The sequence below is a fragment of the Porites lutea genome, chromosome 5 (genome assembly GCF_958299795.1).
Source record: "Porites lutea chromosome 5, jaPorLute2.1, whole genome shotgun sequence".
Taxonomy (NCBI): domain Eukaryota; kingdom Metazoa; phylum Cnidaria; class Anthozoa; order Scleractinia; family Poritidae; genus Porites; species Porites lutea.
In genome coordinates, this window is record NC_133205.1 from 21,889,822 (window position 1) to 21,906,033 (window position 16,212).

Genomic DNA, 16,212 nt, shown 5'->3' on the forward strand with positions numbered 1-16,212 from the left:
TTGCAACCAAGGGTTCTTACAACCAGGGGTCTTACAACCAGGAGTTCTTACAACCAGAAGTTTGCACAACCAGGGATGTTAAAACCAGGGGTTCTTAGAACCAGGAGTCTTTCAACCAGGGATTCTTACAACCCGGGGTCTCACAACCAGGCGTTCTTACAACAAAGAGTCTTACAACGAGGGGTTCTTACGACCAGGAGTCTTACAACCAGGGGTTCTTACAAGCAGGGGTCTTACAACCAAGGGTTCTTAGAACCAGGGGTCTTACAACCAGGGGTCTTACAACCAAGAGTTTTTACAACCAGAAGTTTTAGAAGCCACAGACGAGTCCATATTTTCTTGGCAACTTTTTTACTAACTAATGAGTCATCTTGAAGCATCATCATCATTTTCAAAAGAATCAACTTTTTCTGTTTTGATTTGGCCACATGGACGTCGCCCTGTGTAATTTTGAACTAGTTCCGAAACCTTCATCTGGTAAATATCAGCTATCCCACACCAAGTTTCTTTCGTTTTGTGCCTCGTGTGTACCATGACATGGAGCAAGCTTTCGCAGTATGAACCCTTGTGTGTACTGGCCGTGCAAAATGAGCATGGAGCATGCTCCGGGAACAAAACCCCTCGTGTGCATCGGCCTTTATGGAAGATAGGGGTAGCCGTGGTGTCAACATGGATGTTGGCATTTGCCCCTTGTAGAGTTCCAAGCGCCTCTTTGAACACCTGAGCATGTTTCTGCGAACTCTCTTCGAGTCGCTTATTGTGACGAAAGCTGTTTGATTATGGGCCAGTTCAGCTTGATTTTCTCGAGTCTTTTCCTACCTAGCAAAGCAGGCACCTTGCCGCCTACAACCAAAAGCGGCAGGGAGTATTCAATCCCGTCATAACACACATTCACAGAACAAGATCCTTCAGGTTTGACCTCGTTCCCGTTATACGTGCGAAGGACCATTTCTAACTCTTCAAGTTTGGGTGCTTGATCTGCTGAGAGTAGAGAGTTGTATAGTTCCTCGCTAATCACAGACAAGGAGCCCCCGTGTCAACGTCCATTTCAAGGGGTTGCCCAGCAACACTTAGCTGTACTTTGTAGGGTAATGGGCGTTGACTTCCAAAGTTAAACAAGGAATATGCACCCACACCCTGTTCCTTCCCTGATGTTTGCATGGCACCCTCAAGAAGATTGGTAAGCTCATAGTTGCCTGATTTCTGCTCATTAACTGGCTGTGGTTGTTTCCCTTTCTTTTAAGCTGGGGAAAATCGAGCTAAATGGCCAACTGTACGACAACAATAGCATTTGGCATCCTTAAAATGACAGCTGTTGGGGTAGTGGTTGCCGCCACCATGAGAACACTTAACCTCTCTTCCCTTAACTTTGACGTCTCCTTTGTTGACAGAAGCATCCCCTCCCTGACCGTCTGCCTTCTGTATCTCTGAAGCATCCTTATCTGCTGCTTCAGTGGCGAGAGCTAGATCAAGTGTCCGCTTCAATGTTAATTTGGGTTCAGCTAATAATCGGCGCTGTATTCTGATATCACGAACACCACACACCAGCCGATCACGAAGCCTCTCATCTAACGTAAGTCGGAATTCACAGTGTTCAGACAGGTGTCGTAATTCAGCTAAATGTGTGTTAAACTTGAATCGCTGAACAATAGCCGAAGGTTTAGGCATGAAATGGTCTTGGAGGAGTTTTGCTAAATCCTCATAGCTTTTATCCTTTGGATCTTCTGGGGCAACCAAACTTCGCACAAGTTTATAGGTTTTCGCTGCCACACAAACCAGAAAAATGGATCTCATCTTGCCAGGATCTGTGATTTCATTGGCTTCGAAGAAATGGTTTACACGCTCGATGTAATGGCGCCAACCGTCAGTTTCGTTGTGCTCGTCCAATTTTCCAACGTGGGCATGATTCACGAAGACTTCCCTTCCTTTGTCTACCTTGCAGTGGGCGTCCGTACACGTTCCTTGTCTCCAAAAATGTAGTGTGTCGAACGACTAAGCGGTTTAAATACTTTCAGGGAACACAGCGAATCAACAAGCACATGGTTCGAACGAACAGAACAACACGACAGGGGTCACGTGACCCCTAATAAGTTCCCAGGACCGCACAGGGACGCTAGGCATTGTTTCAGTGCTTTAAGGCCCAGTTCAGACGAAGACCTTTTCATGGGCCGAGCCTATTACATTGAATTAAGTACATGAAAAGTTGGGCGTCTGAATCAATTAGGAACGCCTACTTCAATTTGGAACGGCCAACCGTTCTTCACGCCTAGCCCGGCCGGGAATTTCGACTGTGGAACGGCTCTGATTCAGGCGTCGAACTTTTATCTACCGAACCTAATGCATAAATTATATTTAGGTATTTTGCAAGAAATTTGACCAAAATGAGCATTTTTCTACTTTTTAATTTAGTTCGGCTGGAATTAACGTCGGCGTTTGAATCAATTCAGGCGGTCTAAATAGTTTGGGTCGGCCTTAATTCGAATTAGGTTCGGCTCATGAAAAGTTCTGCCTCTGAACCCCGCCTTAGATTTCAATTTCAGTTATTTTTTAAACAGCTGTAAATTTTTCCTTTTTTTAGCTCTAGATTGTAGTTTTAGATTTAATTTTTAATTTTTTCCAATAGTTGTATTTGTAAGCAATTTTTTTGTATTTTAAGGCAGGTTTTTTTTATCTCTTTGAAGCACTATAGGGCATTATTCTTATGGATATAGTGCTATCATAAGAAAATACATCTACCTGGAGTTTTGAAAACGGGTTGCCTGGAATCTTAAGTCAAGTCCAGCACAATACAGACAATCCTTCAAAGCTTAATTTGGTTAAAGCCGTGATGCTTTTAGTGTAAAAATAAAAATCTCCCTCTTCAGGACTAATTACCTTCAGCTCTTAACCATGGGCTCCAAATAACTTCCTGGAAGTGACAGAAATCAGTGGAAGTTCCAGAAAAATGCACGAAGGGGGCTTCCGTCAAGCTTAGTGTCATGTTGTTGCACAGACACAGGGCTATCACCGGGTATGCATTTGGGGTAGCCTGGTTAAATTCCAGGGGGGCGGGGTTGTTTTAAAGACTATGCTTTGTGCTGCGCTTATCCCTGTATGTCAAAGCTCAGTGTCTCCCTCAAATTTAGAAGGGGTTGTGTTTAGCTGGGTGTCGTGTTGTTGCGCAGAGACAGGGCTATCATCTGGTATGAATTTGGGGTAGCCTGGTTAAATTCCAGGGAGATGGGGTTGTTTTAAAGTCTGATGTGTTTTCGCACTGTTATGCAATTTTTTTGTGCTGTTTCCAAGCAAGGAATACCCACTTTGTTGATAATGTTCCAAGTCAGTCAGCAGTTAAATTGGTGCTTGTAGAAACTGGTTTTGTTGAGCAGTGTTGGCTTAGATTGTTTTTGGGAGACCAGTTGCGATGAAAAACGGGGTGAATTGTAGCCTATTAACAGGCTCTCTGTTTGGGGAAAAAAGTAGCGAGGAAAGGAAAAGGAAAGAGTTCCCCGCTCGACCAAAGGTCAGTTCACAGGCTACGTGAATTGGGGAAATGGCTTTGCAATTGGTGACGCTAACATTAAAATTGTCCCTCAAAATGCCTTATTTTCCAGACTGAGGAAAGCTTCACTTTTGTTACCTTCAAGACAGACGTTTCTATCAAATGGAAGCTCATGTATTCAAGAATTTTTTTTTTTTTTATTGACAAAAAAAAATTAATTACAAATACTTGTTATTTTAACTAAGAAAAATAATATATATATATATCTATATGGCAAAAAACAAACTAAATTTGTAAAGGAAAAAACAAACAAACAAACAAACTAAATTCAAAGGAAAAAGACGCAAACCTGATAAGTGAAACAGTATAGCAGTAAAGTGTAGCTTGAAGGAAATGACACTAGCATTCACGTATCTAAAGAAGTTTGTCCCATGTTTTTTTGAATTGCGATAAGCAGTTAGAACTAAAAGCTATGGTGCGAAGAATATCAATTTTGTTGTTGAGACGCAGTAGAAAACTGTCAAAGTCCAGGACGCCGTTGCGTACACTTGTAGCAAAAACATTATATTTGGCGACAATCAAACAGTAATTAAGCACTTCCCAGTTATTTGACTCTTTGTGCCAACCATATAGAATAGTGCTTTCAGATAAAGTCAGTTTGTGATTAAATTTTTCGTGCCACCAGTTAGAAAAACAAGTCCAAAACGAAGAGGATACACTACAGGTAATTAACATATGTTTTAGAGATTGACTTTCAAGGTTGCATAAAGGACAAACATCAGTATCAGTTATGCGCGCGCGGAAGAGGCTAGATTGGGTAGGTAAAATGTTGTGAATAATTTTGACTTGGAACATGATCAGTTTTGGTTCTTTCAAGATTTTAAACGGGAGCATGTAGATGTAAGGAATTTCCTCTTTGGTGAACCCATGATCTAGAATTCTGCCTTCAGCAGTGGGTGCTGAGAAGCTTTTATCAAGTATGGAAGAATAGGCTTCTTTTGTGGAAAAAAGCTTCAAGGATGTTTCGCACTTTTCAGATTCATCATGCACGCCTGCTTTGACTCGTAGTGCACTTTTCCAATCAGTTGGTATGGCTCTTAAAAGGCCGTAATAAGTGGTAAAAGGAAATTCAAAGTTATATTTCTCTTTCATTTTTGATAAGGTAAGAAATTTAAGGTTAACATTTAGAAGGTCTTCGATGCAACGAATTCCACTTGTACACCAGGATTTAATATAAATCGGTTTTCCATCAATACATATGTTACGGTTATTCCAAATTATTTGTTTTTTTATGGAAATTTGCTTGTCACAGGTTAGTCTTCTGAAGTCATGCCAGTAATTTAAAATGGTGTGGTAAAACTCCGGAAGGTTCTCTAAGTTGAGTAGCTTAGGATCGTAGTCGCATTCGATGAGGAACTCTAGACCTCCGTATTGGTTAAGAGCTTGATTTGGGATTTTTTTCCACGAAGAGGTGAGATTTTACTTTTCCACTAAGAAAGGGCATTAAATTACCAATAAGTGCGAGAGACTGACATGTTTTAGTAGCTCGGTTTTCAAAAAAACAGGTATAAATATTATATATTATATTATTTTTTCCGTGTTTTGTCCGATTTTTTGTCCGATTTTTTCGTCTGATCTCTTTGTTCGACCTTTTTATCTAATTTTTCTGTGATTTTATTGTCCAATTTTTTGTCCGATCTTTTTGGGCGATCTTTTTGTCTGACTTTTTTTGTCCGATTTATTTTCCGATGTTTTGTCTGATTTTTTTGTCCGATTTTTTCTGTGATCTTTTTTCCAATTTTTTTGTCCGATTTTTTTGTCTGATTTTTTTTGTCCGATGTTTGGTCGGATTTTTTTTCCGATATTTTGTTTGATTTTTTGTCTGACTGTCGGACTAAAAAATTGGACATTCAAATATATCGGACAAAAAATTGGACAAAACTAACAACCAGACATTCAAATAGGACAGGAACGAAATCGGACAAAACCATCGGAGAAAAAAATTGAAAAAAAAACAATCAAACAAAAATATACGACAAAATATTGGACAAGAAATCGGACAAAAACATCACTAAGAAATTTCGGACAAATAGGCCGGCGAAATATTGGACGAAAATTTGGACGACAATGTTGGACAAAAAAACGGACAAAACAAATCTTACATCAGAGCGAATTTTTGTCCTATTTTTTGACTGCCTTTTGTCCGATTTGTTGCTCGATTTTTTTGTCCAACGTAATATCCTGAGGGAGGAGGGGATGGGGAGACTTTGGGAACAGGCGTAACAATAGACTTCTTTAAGGAGTAGTTCCCCTTACTCCCCCTGTTGACCTTGTTCCCCTGTTCCTCCTGTTACCCCTGTTCCGCTGTTTCCCTTGTTACCTTTGTTACCCTTGTTAACCTCTTGCCCCTGTTCCCCTGTTCCCGTGTTACCCCATTTTCCAATACCCCTGTTCCCCTTGAACCCCCTGTTACCCTCTTGCCCCTGTTCCCCTGTTCCTTCTTTCCCCCGGCCTGTTCCCTCTTTTTCCCCTGTTTCCCTTCTTCTCCTGTTCCCTCTGTTCCCCTGTTACACCATTTCCCTATTCCCCTGTTCCTCTTGTTCCCTCTGCTCACCCTGTTTTTTTGTTCCCATGTTCTTCTTGTCCCCCCTTTTCCCTTTTTTCCTTGTCCCCCCTGTTATCCTATGCTCCTTGTTCCATGGTTCCCCTTGTTCCCCTTGTTCTCCTGTTGCCCCTGTTCCCCGGTTCCCCCTATCCCCCTCGTCGCCCTGTACTTCTGTTCCCCTGTTCCCTCTGTTTTCCTTTTCACCCTGTTTCCAATGTTCCCCTGTTCCCCTTCTTCCAACCAAATTATGCACTGAAGCAGACGTACCAACTCTACGGTATGGCCAGTACCTTACCCATGCGCACAACCATATCACCCCGGCAGTGGCAGCCATGGATAGCTGTTTCGCCCTTATTGGGGCTCATCAGCATGGCATAGTGGTCGGGTGAATGAGCGGGGAGAAAAACCGCGTATCAAAAGCCCTTTACTGCCCCTTGTTCCCTTTGTTCCCCCTCTTCCCTGTTCTCACTGTTCCCCTTGTTCCCCTAGTTCACCCTGTTCCCCTGTTCCCCTTTTCCCCTTGTTCCCCCTTTTCCCATGTTCTTCTTCTCCCCCCTGTTCCCCTTGTTCCCTTTGTTTCTCTGTTCCTCTGTTCCCCCTTTCCCCTTTTTCCCTTGTCCCCTGTTTCTCATGTTCCCCTTATCCTCGGTTCCCCTGTTCCCCCCGGTTTTCCTGTTCACCCTGTTACCAATGTTCGTCTGTTCCCCTTTGTTCCCCTTGTTAACCCTGTTCCCCCTGTTCCCATGTTCTTCTTGTCCCCATGTTCCCTCTGTTTTTCTTGTTCCCCTGTTTCACTTTTTCCCCTGTTCATCTTGTCCCTCTTGTCTCCCCTGTTCCTCTTGTTCCTTTTGTTCTTCCTGTTCCCCTTTACTAGGCTTTGGTAGATTGTGCTCGAAAAAAAAGCATATTATGCTTTTAGCAGTGCTCATATTTTTTAGAAATTATGCCAAAATTATGCTACTTTCTGTCACCGAAATTTTGCTGCTTAGATTTTACAATGCCCGATTTTTTGGTCCAATTTTGTTCTCCGATTTCTTTTCCGATATCTTTTCCGATTGTTTGTTTGTTTTTTGTCCGCTTTTTGTCCGATGATCTTCTGGTCCCGCCACTGATAGCCCCAACCGTGCGAATCCTAGTTTTTAGCTGTACAAAAAGGTGTATCGCCTAGACTTGCCTACAAATCGAGCTCAAAATTTTTCCCAAGCGCAAGCTAAAAATTCTTTTTGTTTTTTGCGGCAAAGCGAGCGACTGAGAGAGCGGGAGCTACTACCGGAACCAGAAACGAGAAGCAAAGGACTTGGAGAAAGTCTGGTCTATCGCCCAAGTGCAAAGAACTCATTTGAAATGTTTTAAATTAGCCTTACAAGTCCCAAATGCCTTGAGATGTAGTGGGGTAAACAATCCTTGTTCTTGCCACATAGACACGTGCAGTAAGAAAATCCAATCAGAAAACTTTAGAAATTAGCATTCAATTCAAAACGTTGCTCCACGCTACATTCAAAAATTGATAACTCCAGTTGCAATAGCTGCAAGCGAAGGTTGCTCATGAAAGAAGGAGGAACAAGGCGCTCTCACACGTTAACAGGCTATTCGTCTTCTCAGCTTCACTACGTTACTGCAAGAAAGAAAAACTATCAAAGCACTCAGCCTGGGATGTTAAAACCAGCGTACGAGGTAAATTATAATATTTTCAAGTTGTCGTCAGTGGTCGAAATTTGAAATTCTGGCAAGTTCAACTTAAAATTAAGCTATTTCAGTGTCGAATATTCTGGTTCTGATGTTAATTTATTTGTTCTCAGATGGAAAATAGCGAGTAGAAATGTAACCTATCGGTCAAACATAATTAGTGCATGATTCTAAAAGCTCGTTATAGCTCGTACAAGGTCGTACACGTGGCTCAGTTACTAAAAATTCCAAGCGAAAGTCGGAAGAGACATTCCAGATAAAAGTAGCCTAGCTAATCACGTCTTGCTCTTCTTTCTCAGTTATATTAGTGACCAGGAAAGAATTTGCAAAAACAATGGCAAATTTGATTATTTTTTTCTCGGTGTACAACAGCGAGATTTTGGCCGACTTAATATCACAAAATGAGGCCTTCCCACATTCAAATAAATCCAGAATGTCCGAAGCTCGCTGTTCCTCTGGCTATTACTATACGGAAAGCCTCGAGGTTTGCAAAATATGTGTTTTGTGAATTTCTTGTCATTGATTTAACTAATAGTTCAGTTGTGATAACAGAATGTTAAGCTGAAATGTTGAAGATGTGAAATGCGAGGGGCCGTGGCGGTCAAAGCTTTAATGGGCAATTCTTGAACAACTTTTTCTTGAACTGCTGCTTGGTTTTCTCTTCCGCCAAACACTTGGTTGGAATATCTGAAATTTACTGAGGTTAGACCGCTTTCTTGCGTTAGATGAGACCGCTCTTTAAAACATTCGAACGAACCTTAGCTGAATTGATGGAATAAAAGATACATACCTGCAACCAATATACGTTTAAAATGGCTACAAGCAGTTAAGATTTAAAATTAGACTATTGATGATATAATTATTAGATTGATGTCGAATCGTAGAGTGGTTTAATTGCAATATAGTTGTAAGTTCTTGATCAGTTTTCGGATTTTTCTGATGGTTCCCATTATTTTTGGCCAGACTTTGGTTTACTTGCTATAAAACAAACAACCAATTGCAATCAAACCTCAAATGATATCACCACATCACGCGCGAACTCTCGCGCGAAATTTCACGTGAATAGATTGCGACAAAGCCTGTGTGGTTACGATGATGTTGAAGAATGCAATTTACGATAGTACTGAATTAGGAAAGGATAAGATTCGCAAAGATCGTGACCAGAATCAGACTCCATATGATGACCACATAACGCTCGACCTCTTGGGTGAACCCTCTCGTAGATAATTAACAATTATTCACCTCAGGCTCAGTTAATATTGTTGAATAATCCCCTTGACTTTGTCTCGGGGATTATTCAACAGTATTAACTTCGCCTTCGACGAATAATTGTTAAAAAATTGTGAAAAAATAAGATCTTCACTAGAGACATGAACCAGTTTAGTAGGGTTTTCGCAAACCTTCTCCTGATCAAAGAGCTTTACAAAGTTGTGTCTGAATTTGAAAAATCAAGTGTTTCCGTTCAGTCAAATCTGTATTAAGAGAACCTCTATTAAGCAGTCACGGTCTATATTAAGCGATCACTTACCGAAGTCCCTGAAATCACTCCCCTCCATTTACCGTAAAACTGACCTGTAACGACTTATTTTTTATTGTCTTAACTTTATTAAACGGTCGCTTTAAGAAGACGCACCATACTAATGCAACAGGACGCACTGTGTACAACGTCAAGTGGTCTTTCACTTTTTTCTTTTGGCCGAAATAGAGGTGAACATAGGTGGAGGTCAATTTGTCGTGGGATAGATATTTCGCTCTTTGACTACCTTCATTTTCTTGAATATTAAACTCTCACTTTTGTCAAACATGCATTAATAAGTCAACCTGTATTAAGCGGTCAGTAAGCCATTTCCATTGGGTGAACGCTTAATTCAGGTTTGATTATTATTTCTCCCTTTCTCTTTACGTAGTTCACAACACTTGAGGCTTTATGTTACTTTCAGCTCAGCTTGGTACGCTATATGTGTGACGCCATATGTGGGTTGAGTTTGTTGTTGGTTCTCTCCTTTGCTCCGAGAGGATATTCTCCGGGTACTCCGGTTTTCCCCTCTCCTCAAAAACCAACATTTCCAAATTCCAATTCGACGAGGATCAGGTAGACAAAGAACCACTTTGTGGATCTGCTACCTCCAAGTCATTATTCATTCATTCATTTATTTATTTATTTATAAATTTGTTATGTTTTCGATCTACAGCCCTCAGACCAGACCATCCATATTCCTGTGGTGGACCTCCAGATTATTGACCATCAAACCAGGCTATCGGACAACCCCAGACCATCAGATCCGACCCTAGATCAGACTACAACAGACCCTCGTCAGACCCGACCACCAAATCAGATCACCCCACCAGATCACAGACCACCAGCCTTGACTACTCGGCTTCCAATCAGCACGGCATACCCAACCCTTTGAACTGGTACAGGTCAGGTGCATTCTTTATGGGTTGGGACAAGGGGGGTATATAGAGCTCTGGATGAACCTTGCAAAGCATACTTTCCACAGACTTTCGGCCTAAAGACTTCGGAATTCTTTTTTTCGGCTTTACTTAACTGTAGTTAGATTAGTTAGCGGGGTTTCCCGGGTTGGTAAGGGTCTCCCCTGCCCTTTTTCATTAGTTGGGTTCCTTTGCAGGTGTTCGGTGTTCGGTAAGCGACGAGAGTTCGGCTTTTAGGAATAGGTTCGTTGTTTTGGATTCGGTTCGGCATTTTGGAAACGGTTCGGCTGCATCTTTTCGCGCCTTTTTTCGGATGGACTTCACCACCACCGCCGCTGTTTTCGTCGTCATCGGCTTCACTGCAGCCTCCCGCTTAGTTGCGCCAATTGAATTGATCTATCACACTTCACTTGACAGTCTATGCGCTGGGCAAGTGAAGCTTTAATCCGTAAGGTTCAACCAGACTGTGATTATTGTAAGACATAAATTAGTAAACTAGAGAATTCAGATCATTCAGCGACTGTGAGAGGATCTCATTTGGTCACTGCTTACAAGCTTAGTGGTCTCTCTGGTTACAGGTAGATAGTTAGTTTAGCCTCGCAAATTCGGGTCTGCTCCTACTAATTTGGCTTTTGATGTTAAACAGTACAAATGTGAAGTGAAATTTTTTATGCGCATTTGCGGACTTCGAACTTGTGCTGGTAGATCAGTTGACAGGTTTAGTCGTACAACAAAGGTAATCTGCGACCAGGCCTTTCTTCCCGCAAAGAGCCAACGCCTTGTTGCAGGTTACCAGGGCAACAAATGGGATAATTCACACACCATAGGCTAGATCGTTTACAAATCGTAAGCGTAGGAAGTCTTCAAGACCAATCTACGACACAGTTTCATCGTTGGAGGACCAAGAACAAGCCGCGGATATGCTTTTAGAACAATTATTATCCTGCGAAGTAATCACGAGAATGCTATTAGGCCGAATATTCGGGGACACTCATGTGGAGGCCCTCCATACTTTGACATGCGTGCCCCTGAATGTCATTCATGTGAAAACCTCGCTGGTGTAGATAGTCTTTCAGTAAGTAGCAGGAGAGGATACTCTGGTTGCTTAGGCATCATTGACACTAAGACGATTTGATTTGTCTTCCTGTTAATTTTGCCTTGCTGGAGGGTTTTCTTCTAAGGAAGTCCTGCATTGCACTACGCAGGCGCAGATCGTCTACAAATGGTAGGCGTACGTAGTCTTCACGTCGACCGTTCGTGGTTACTGGTTTCGTCACTTTTCATCGTCTGGAAGTCGTCAACGCACTGTCCTACCTCCGACAGCTCGTGAAGTACGCCATGATTAGGACTGAATCCAACGCAGCACGCTGTTTATTCAACTTCGTTCTGAATCTTGTAACAAAATGTTGGAAATTTGAATAAAATGTATTTGTTTGAACTGTGTTATAGTGTATTGTGGGTCCACTGCTACAACAACGAAAGATGCCGGCCGAAGAAAGAAGAACAAAGAACCTCGAGAGCCATAGAGAGATAGTCCAGTAGTACAGTTACTTAAGTAGACAAGTTAGTTTCCTTTGCAGCCATGAACGGAGAAGAAAAATCACGCCTAAACAAACCAAATAATGACGATGATGATGATGATGATGATGATAATGGCGACAATGGTGTTGATCGTTTACACTAAGACGTCATTCAGCTTCTATGCAAACAGAAGCCGATGACATCATAGTGTAAAAGGCTTCATGATTAGGAAGGCAAGGTATAACAAGAGAAGGCAGCATATAGAAATAACTTTAAAGAACTGTCTTAACTAACGTTGAGATTTCCATAATTAAGTCCCTATATTCTGCCCTATCTTCCTATATACGTCGGAACTAATTTGAAAAATTTGATACGAATCAAACCGACGTTTCTTGGAATTAAGCAATTGGGAATGCAATTGCGAAGACTGTTCCGCGCAGAAGTTGAATTTCATCTTATCTTGGATCCCATGTTCGGATAGACCAGTGTTAATTAAGACAGTTATTAATATTTAATAATTTTAATTTTAATTGGCCGGCCGGACTTCTTCTTTGGAGCAACTCCAAGTCATCAACAACAACATAAACAACAACAACTTCATGGACTTTTCATATCTTCGCCTTTGGTCTATTGGATTGTGGGTCCCAGTATCATTGGTCCTTTGGTGAAGGAACATGACGACAAATTACAGCAGCCCATATAAGGTAGGGCTGATTGATGTTGGTACAAAGTTTGCGCAAAGCAGACTCGCTTGGCCTGGAATAGCGTACGGCAAATGGAATTTCCACGGCAAAGTTGTTTCCGTAAGAAGGTTCGTTGCTAACGCAACTTGCACCACATCAATCAGCCCAAGTAAGAATTCAGTGTGGCACAAGGTATGTGGAATTTTTTTCTTTGTTAGGAAGTTAGATTTTCGTATCGGTCCATTCGGCTATTTCCGGTTTTCGATTCGACTTTCAATTTGATTCCGGATCCGGCTTCGAATAATGTGAAGGCTCGGTATCGAAGGTGTTTCGATAGCAGGCCGCCAAATATCCCTGCGTACCGTCTGGGAGACCCTGGTGTGTCTCATTCGCGGTGTCAAAGATATATGGATACATGTCACACTCCTTGGTCTCACTAAGACGCCAAATTCTTGTAGGAGCGCACCCCCCAGCATAAATATAGATTACTTTTGTAATCGGGAACTGGATGCAATAAAAAGACTTAAACTAATATGTTGTCTGTGTGATTTTTTCTTTTAGTTTAATTCTAAATTTATAAAGTAATTAGTTATAGGTACTAATGATTTTGATTTGCAGGTATCTTACATAATACTTGTTGTAATAACACCATTAAAAATAAAATAACAACAACAAAAAACACTGAGTTGTGAGTGTGGTCATTTTATAGAGTAATTAGTTATAAGTACTAATGATGATTTGATTTGCAGGTTTCTTACAAAATACCTGTTGTAATAATACCAATAAAAATAAAATAACAACAACAGAAAACACTGAGTTGTGAGTGTGGTCATTTAACGCAACTACATACAAGCATTTACTGATATTGTCTCGAGTCAGTGTGTTCTACCGTAAGACACAAACAACTACTAATTTTTTTCATTTCAGGTACTAGAACATCAAAAATCATATTTTTGCGGTTTTTTTGACTCTACCTCCACTTTTTTCTAGACGGTTAATGGAAACATCTCTTTTGGGCGCGCCCTCTCAAGATCTCCTGTCACGTATGGCTTTTTCGACGTTATTTTTTACTACCTTTTGGATGCGTTCTTGAAGAAACGCATGGCGCTACCTTTTTGGAAGTCGGTTGTGAAGAGATGATTGCAGGCCGGCATAAAATTTTTTTATTAAGGTTATTGTAACTGACATGTGCGTACTAAAAGTTGATGAAAAATAGAGTTTAACAAACAAAAGAAACTCATCAACTTGTTTTTTCTCCTTTAAACCTGTAATAAATAATTGTTGTTACGGAGTTGCTTTTCACGAATAAACAATAAAGGTTCATCAACACAATGCCGCTTCATCAGTGTATTTTTTCTATTAGAACAATAAGATTTAACAAGTTTTATTTCAGGAACTTCGGACGTCATCTTTTAAAACATTTTTTCTTCGAACATCGCCGCCTCGAAGACATCTTTTTGGGCGCGCCCTTTCAAGACCAAGCACGCTAAACTGATGATTTGACGTATGCTTTCAAGAAGCTCGTTTTTTATTCGATGCACTTCTGGTTGCGTTCCTGAAGAAACGCATGGCGACACTGATTACTACTGAAAACTAATTCCAAGTTCTTAAGGTAAGGAAGATATTTGTTTCTTTTTCAATTTTTTTTTAACTGTTACATTATCTTTTTTTGTTCCAGATTTAGTTCGTGAAAGTACCGTTTGCCAGCGCCTATGGGGTAAAGGACGAATGAAAAGGACCGTGAGAACATTAAATCCGATTGTGCTGCTTCATGCACCTATCAGTCAGATATTAAAAATAATTCATTCAGGCTTAAGTGGGATTCGAACCCACGGTCTTTGTTTAGTTACTGGTGCTCCTAGTCTACCAAAGAGTGACTTTTTCAAGACGTAGCATCTCAAACGATCCACTGAATCTGTTTGATGATAGTTGACGGAATAAATATGGATGTCAGCAGTCAATTCTAAGGCCTTTAAGAGGAACTGGACTCTGCAATCGCTTATTCCTATGGCTCGGGGCCTCCCCTGTTACTCAACAAAGCAGTGTTTTAATGTCACTTACTCTGTTTTTAAGAAGTATTTCATTTAGGTCAGAGATGTCCAGCCGTGTCATGGTAGAACTGGAGTCCCATCCGCAGCGATCTATAACCTGTAAGTACCAGAATATAGGAAAGTCTTCATTTTCAAGAGGATAACCATTTAAACCCAAAGAGAGCGTGTTTTCGTTTGAGGAAAGACTTTACCATCAATTGTGCTCTTACTGCATCAAAAATCGTAGTTTCATAGGTAAACTGGCCTCTGTTCAAGTGGGATTCCAACCTGTGAACATTGCCTCATTAACAAGCAAAATGATGTGAAATATTTTTATGAGATACAAACGCCAGGGCCTCTGAAATAAATGTCCTGGTGCAACGTTTGCTTTGATAATCTGCTTTTAGAAACTTTCCATTCAATTAGGTCTGTGCAATTCCAGAAGTTGTCTGTACATGCAAGATCTGGAGATTCAAGGTATGTACCATAAAGGAAGAATTAAAGTGTTCACCAAAAATGTTTTAAAACGACTTTAAAAAACTCATCAATAATTCCTAAAGAAAAAAAGGAGGAAATAAATATTTAACGATTGTCTTTATATCTGATAAAGACACCGATAAACCTGATATTTCTGATAGTTTTTTAAACAGTACCTAGAAGCGTTTAGCCCTGATTATTTCAAGCCATGACTTCAGTTCCAGTAATCATTTAATTGAGATCAACAAAGAAGATTGTCGTGTCTGGAATACAAATCCAAGAGTCATATCCAAAACAAAAGTTTAGGATCTACTGTAATATGTAGCAGATTTTCAGTTGCCTAAAGCTAAATGTCTTGTTCTTGAGATGTACATGCATTTTATTTAGATCCTAAAAGACTTTACATGTGACGTCTCCACACTGATAGCTGCTATCATGAAATCCCAGCCATTGACTGGAAAACGGCATGTTGGATCTTGCTCAACTTAACATGAGGTTAGTAGAAGAAAAATTTTCAATGCCAGTCTTTCACCAAAGGTAATATGGAAGCGCTTGTCTGAAATGTAATTGGGCTCGGATCGAAGCAGTTATCAGCGGAAAGTTCTTTTGTATCAAATTCAATGGACTAAATAATCATAAGTTAAAACTACAAAAATCGAGGAGAAAAAGGGGGACAGTCTTTCAGAGTCTTCTATCACTCAATTTGCTTGCAGTCTTGTCCCCTTTTTCTAGAGAGATGAGGGAACTTTCTGGTGAGCCACTGTCACGAGTAGAACTGGAAAAATGTTTGACATGCAACCAGTTGTATTCATTATCAACTACGACGATAAAGTAATGATGATGTCAGCGGTAAAGGACAACGGTGGTAGTGACGATGAAGCCTATTTAATGACCTTCAGAAGCAGGTAAAACGTGCATTGAAACTTCAACTAGAAATACGTGTATCACAGAACCTCTGGAGGCTTTGGGCAACCTCGCTCCCAGGGTTCCATTGGAGGGTGTGTAGGAGAGAGCCCTGGTAACGTGGTTGGTTTCGGGATTTGGATGGCCCGTGAAATAATAGGGATGGGAGGGTGGGTAGAAATAAAGTAAATTGACAAGCTTAGGACCTATAATAACACAACAGCAAAGACAAAAGGGACTTGAGTTTTCCCGATTATTCGGATGATCTCGGCGTTCTTTGCGGAGGATTTAAATAAGGCCAGTAGGAGTTAGTAGGGATAAAACTAAAGATAATGACATTCAAATAGGGCACACGATGGACTCATTTGAAGCACAAAAGAAAACAAAAATGTC

At 40.8% G+C, this 16,212-nt stretch overlaps 1 protein-coding gene across 1 annotated transcript; it reads right to left on the reverse strand.

The window, feature by feature from the left end:
- Positions 1-1,239: 1,239 nt before the first annotated feature.
- Positions 1,240-6,897, reverse strand: LOC140938081 (uncharacterized). The gene is made up of 2 exons (XM_073387620.1): positions 6,775-6,897; positions 1,240-1,992 (listed from the first exon to the last, which is right to left on the reverse strand). The coding sequence occupies exons 1-2, from the start codon at positions 6,895-6,897 to the stop codon at positions 1,240-1,242; spliced, it is 876 nt and encodes a 291-aa protein (XP_073243721.1).
- Between the last annotated feature and the right edge of the window lie 9,315 nt (positions 6,898-16,212).

Bases quoted from the DNA above. Each gene is read 5' to 3' on its own strand.
- LOC140938081 (XM_073387620.1), bottom strand. From the start codon at position 6,897: ATGAACAGGGGAAAAAGTGAAACAGGGGAACAAGAAAAACAGAGGGAA. The intron at 1,993-6,774 runs GTAACAGGGTGA...TAAACCGCTTAG, and splicing joins AGGGGAACAGACGAACATTG to TCGTTCGACACACTACATTT.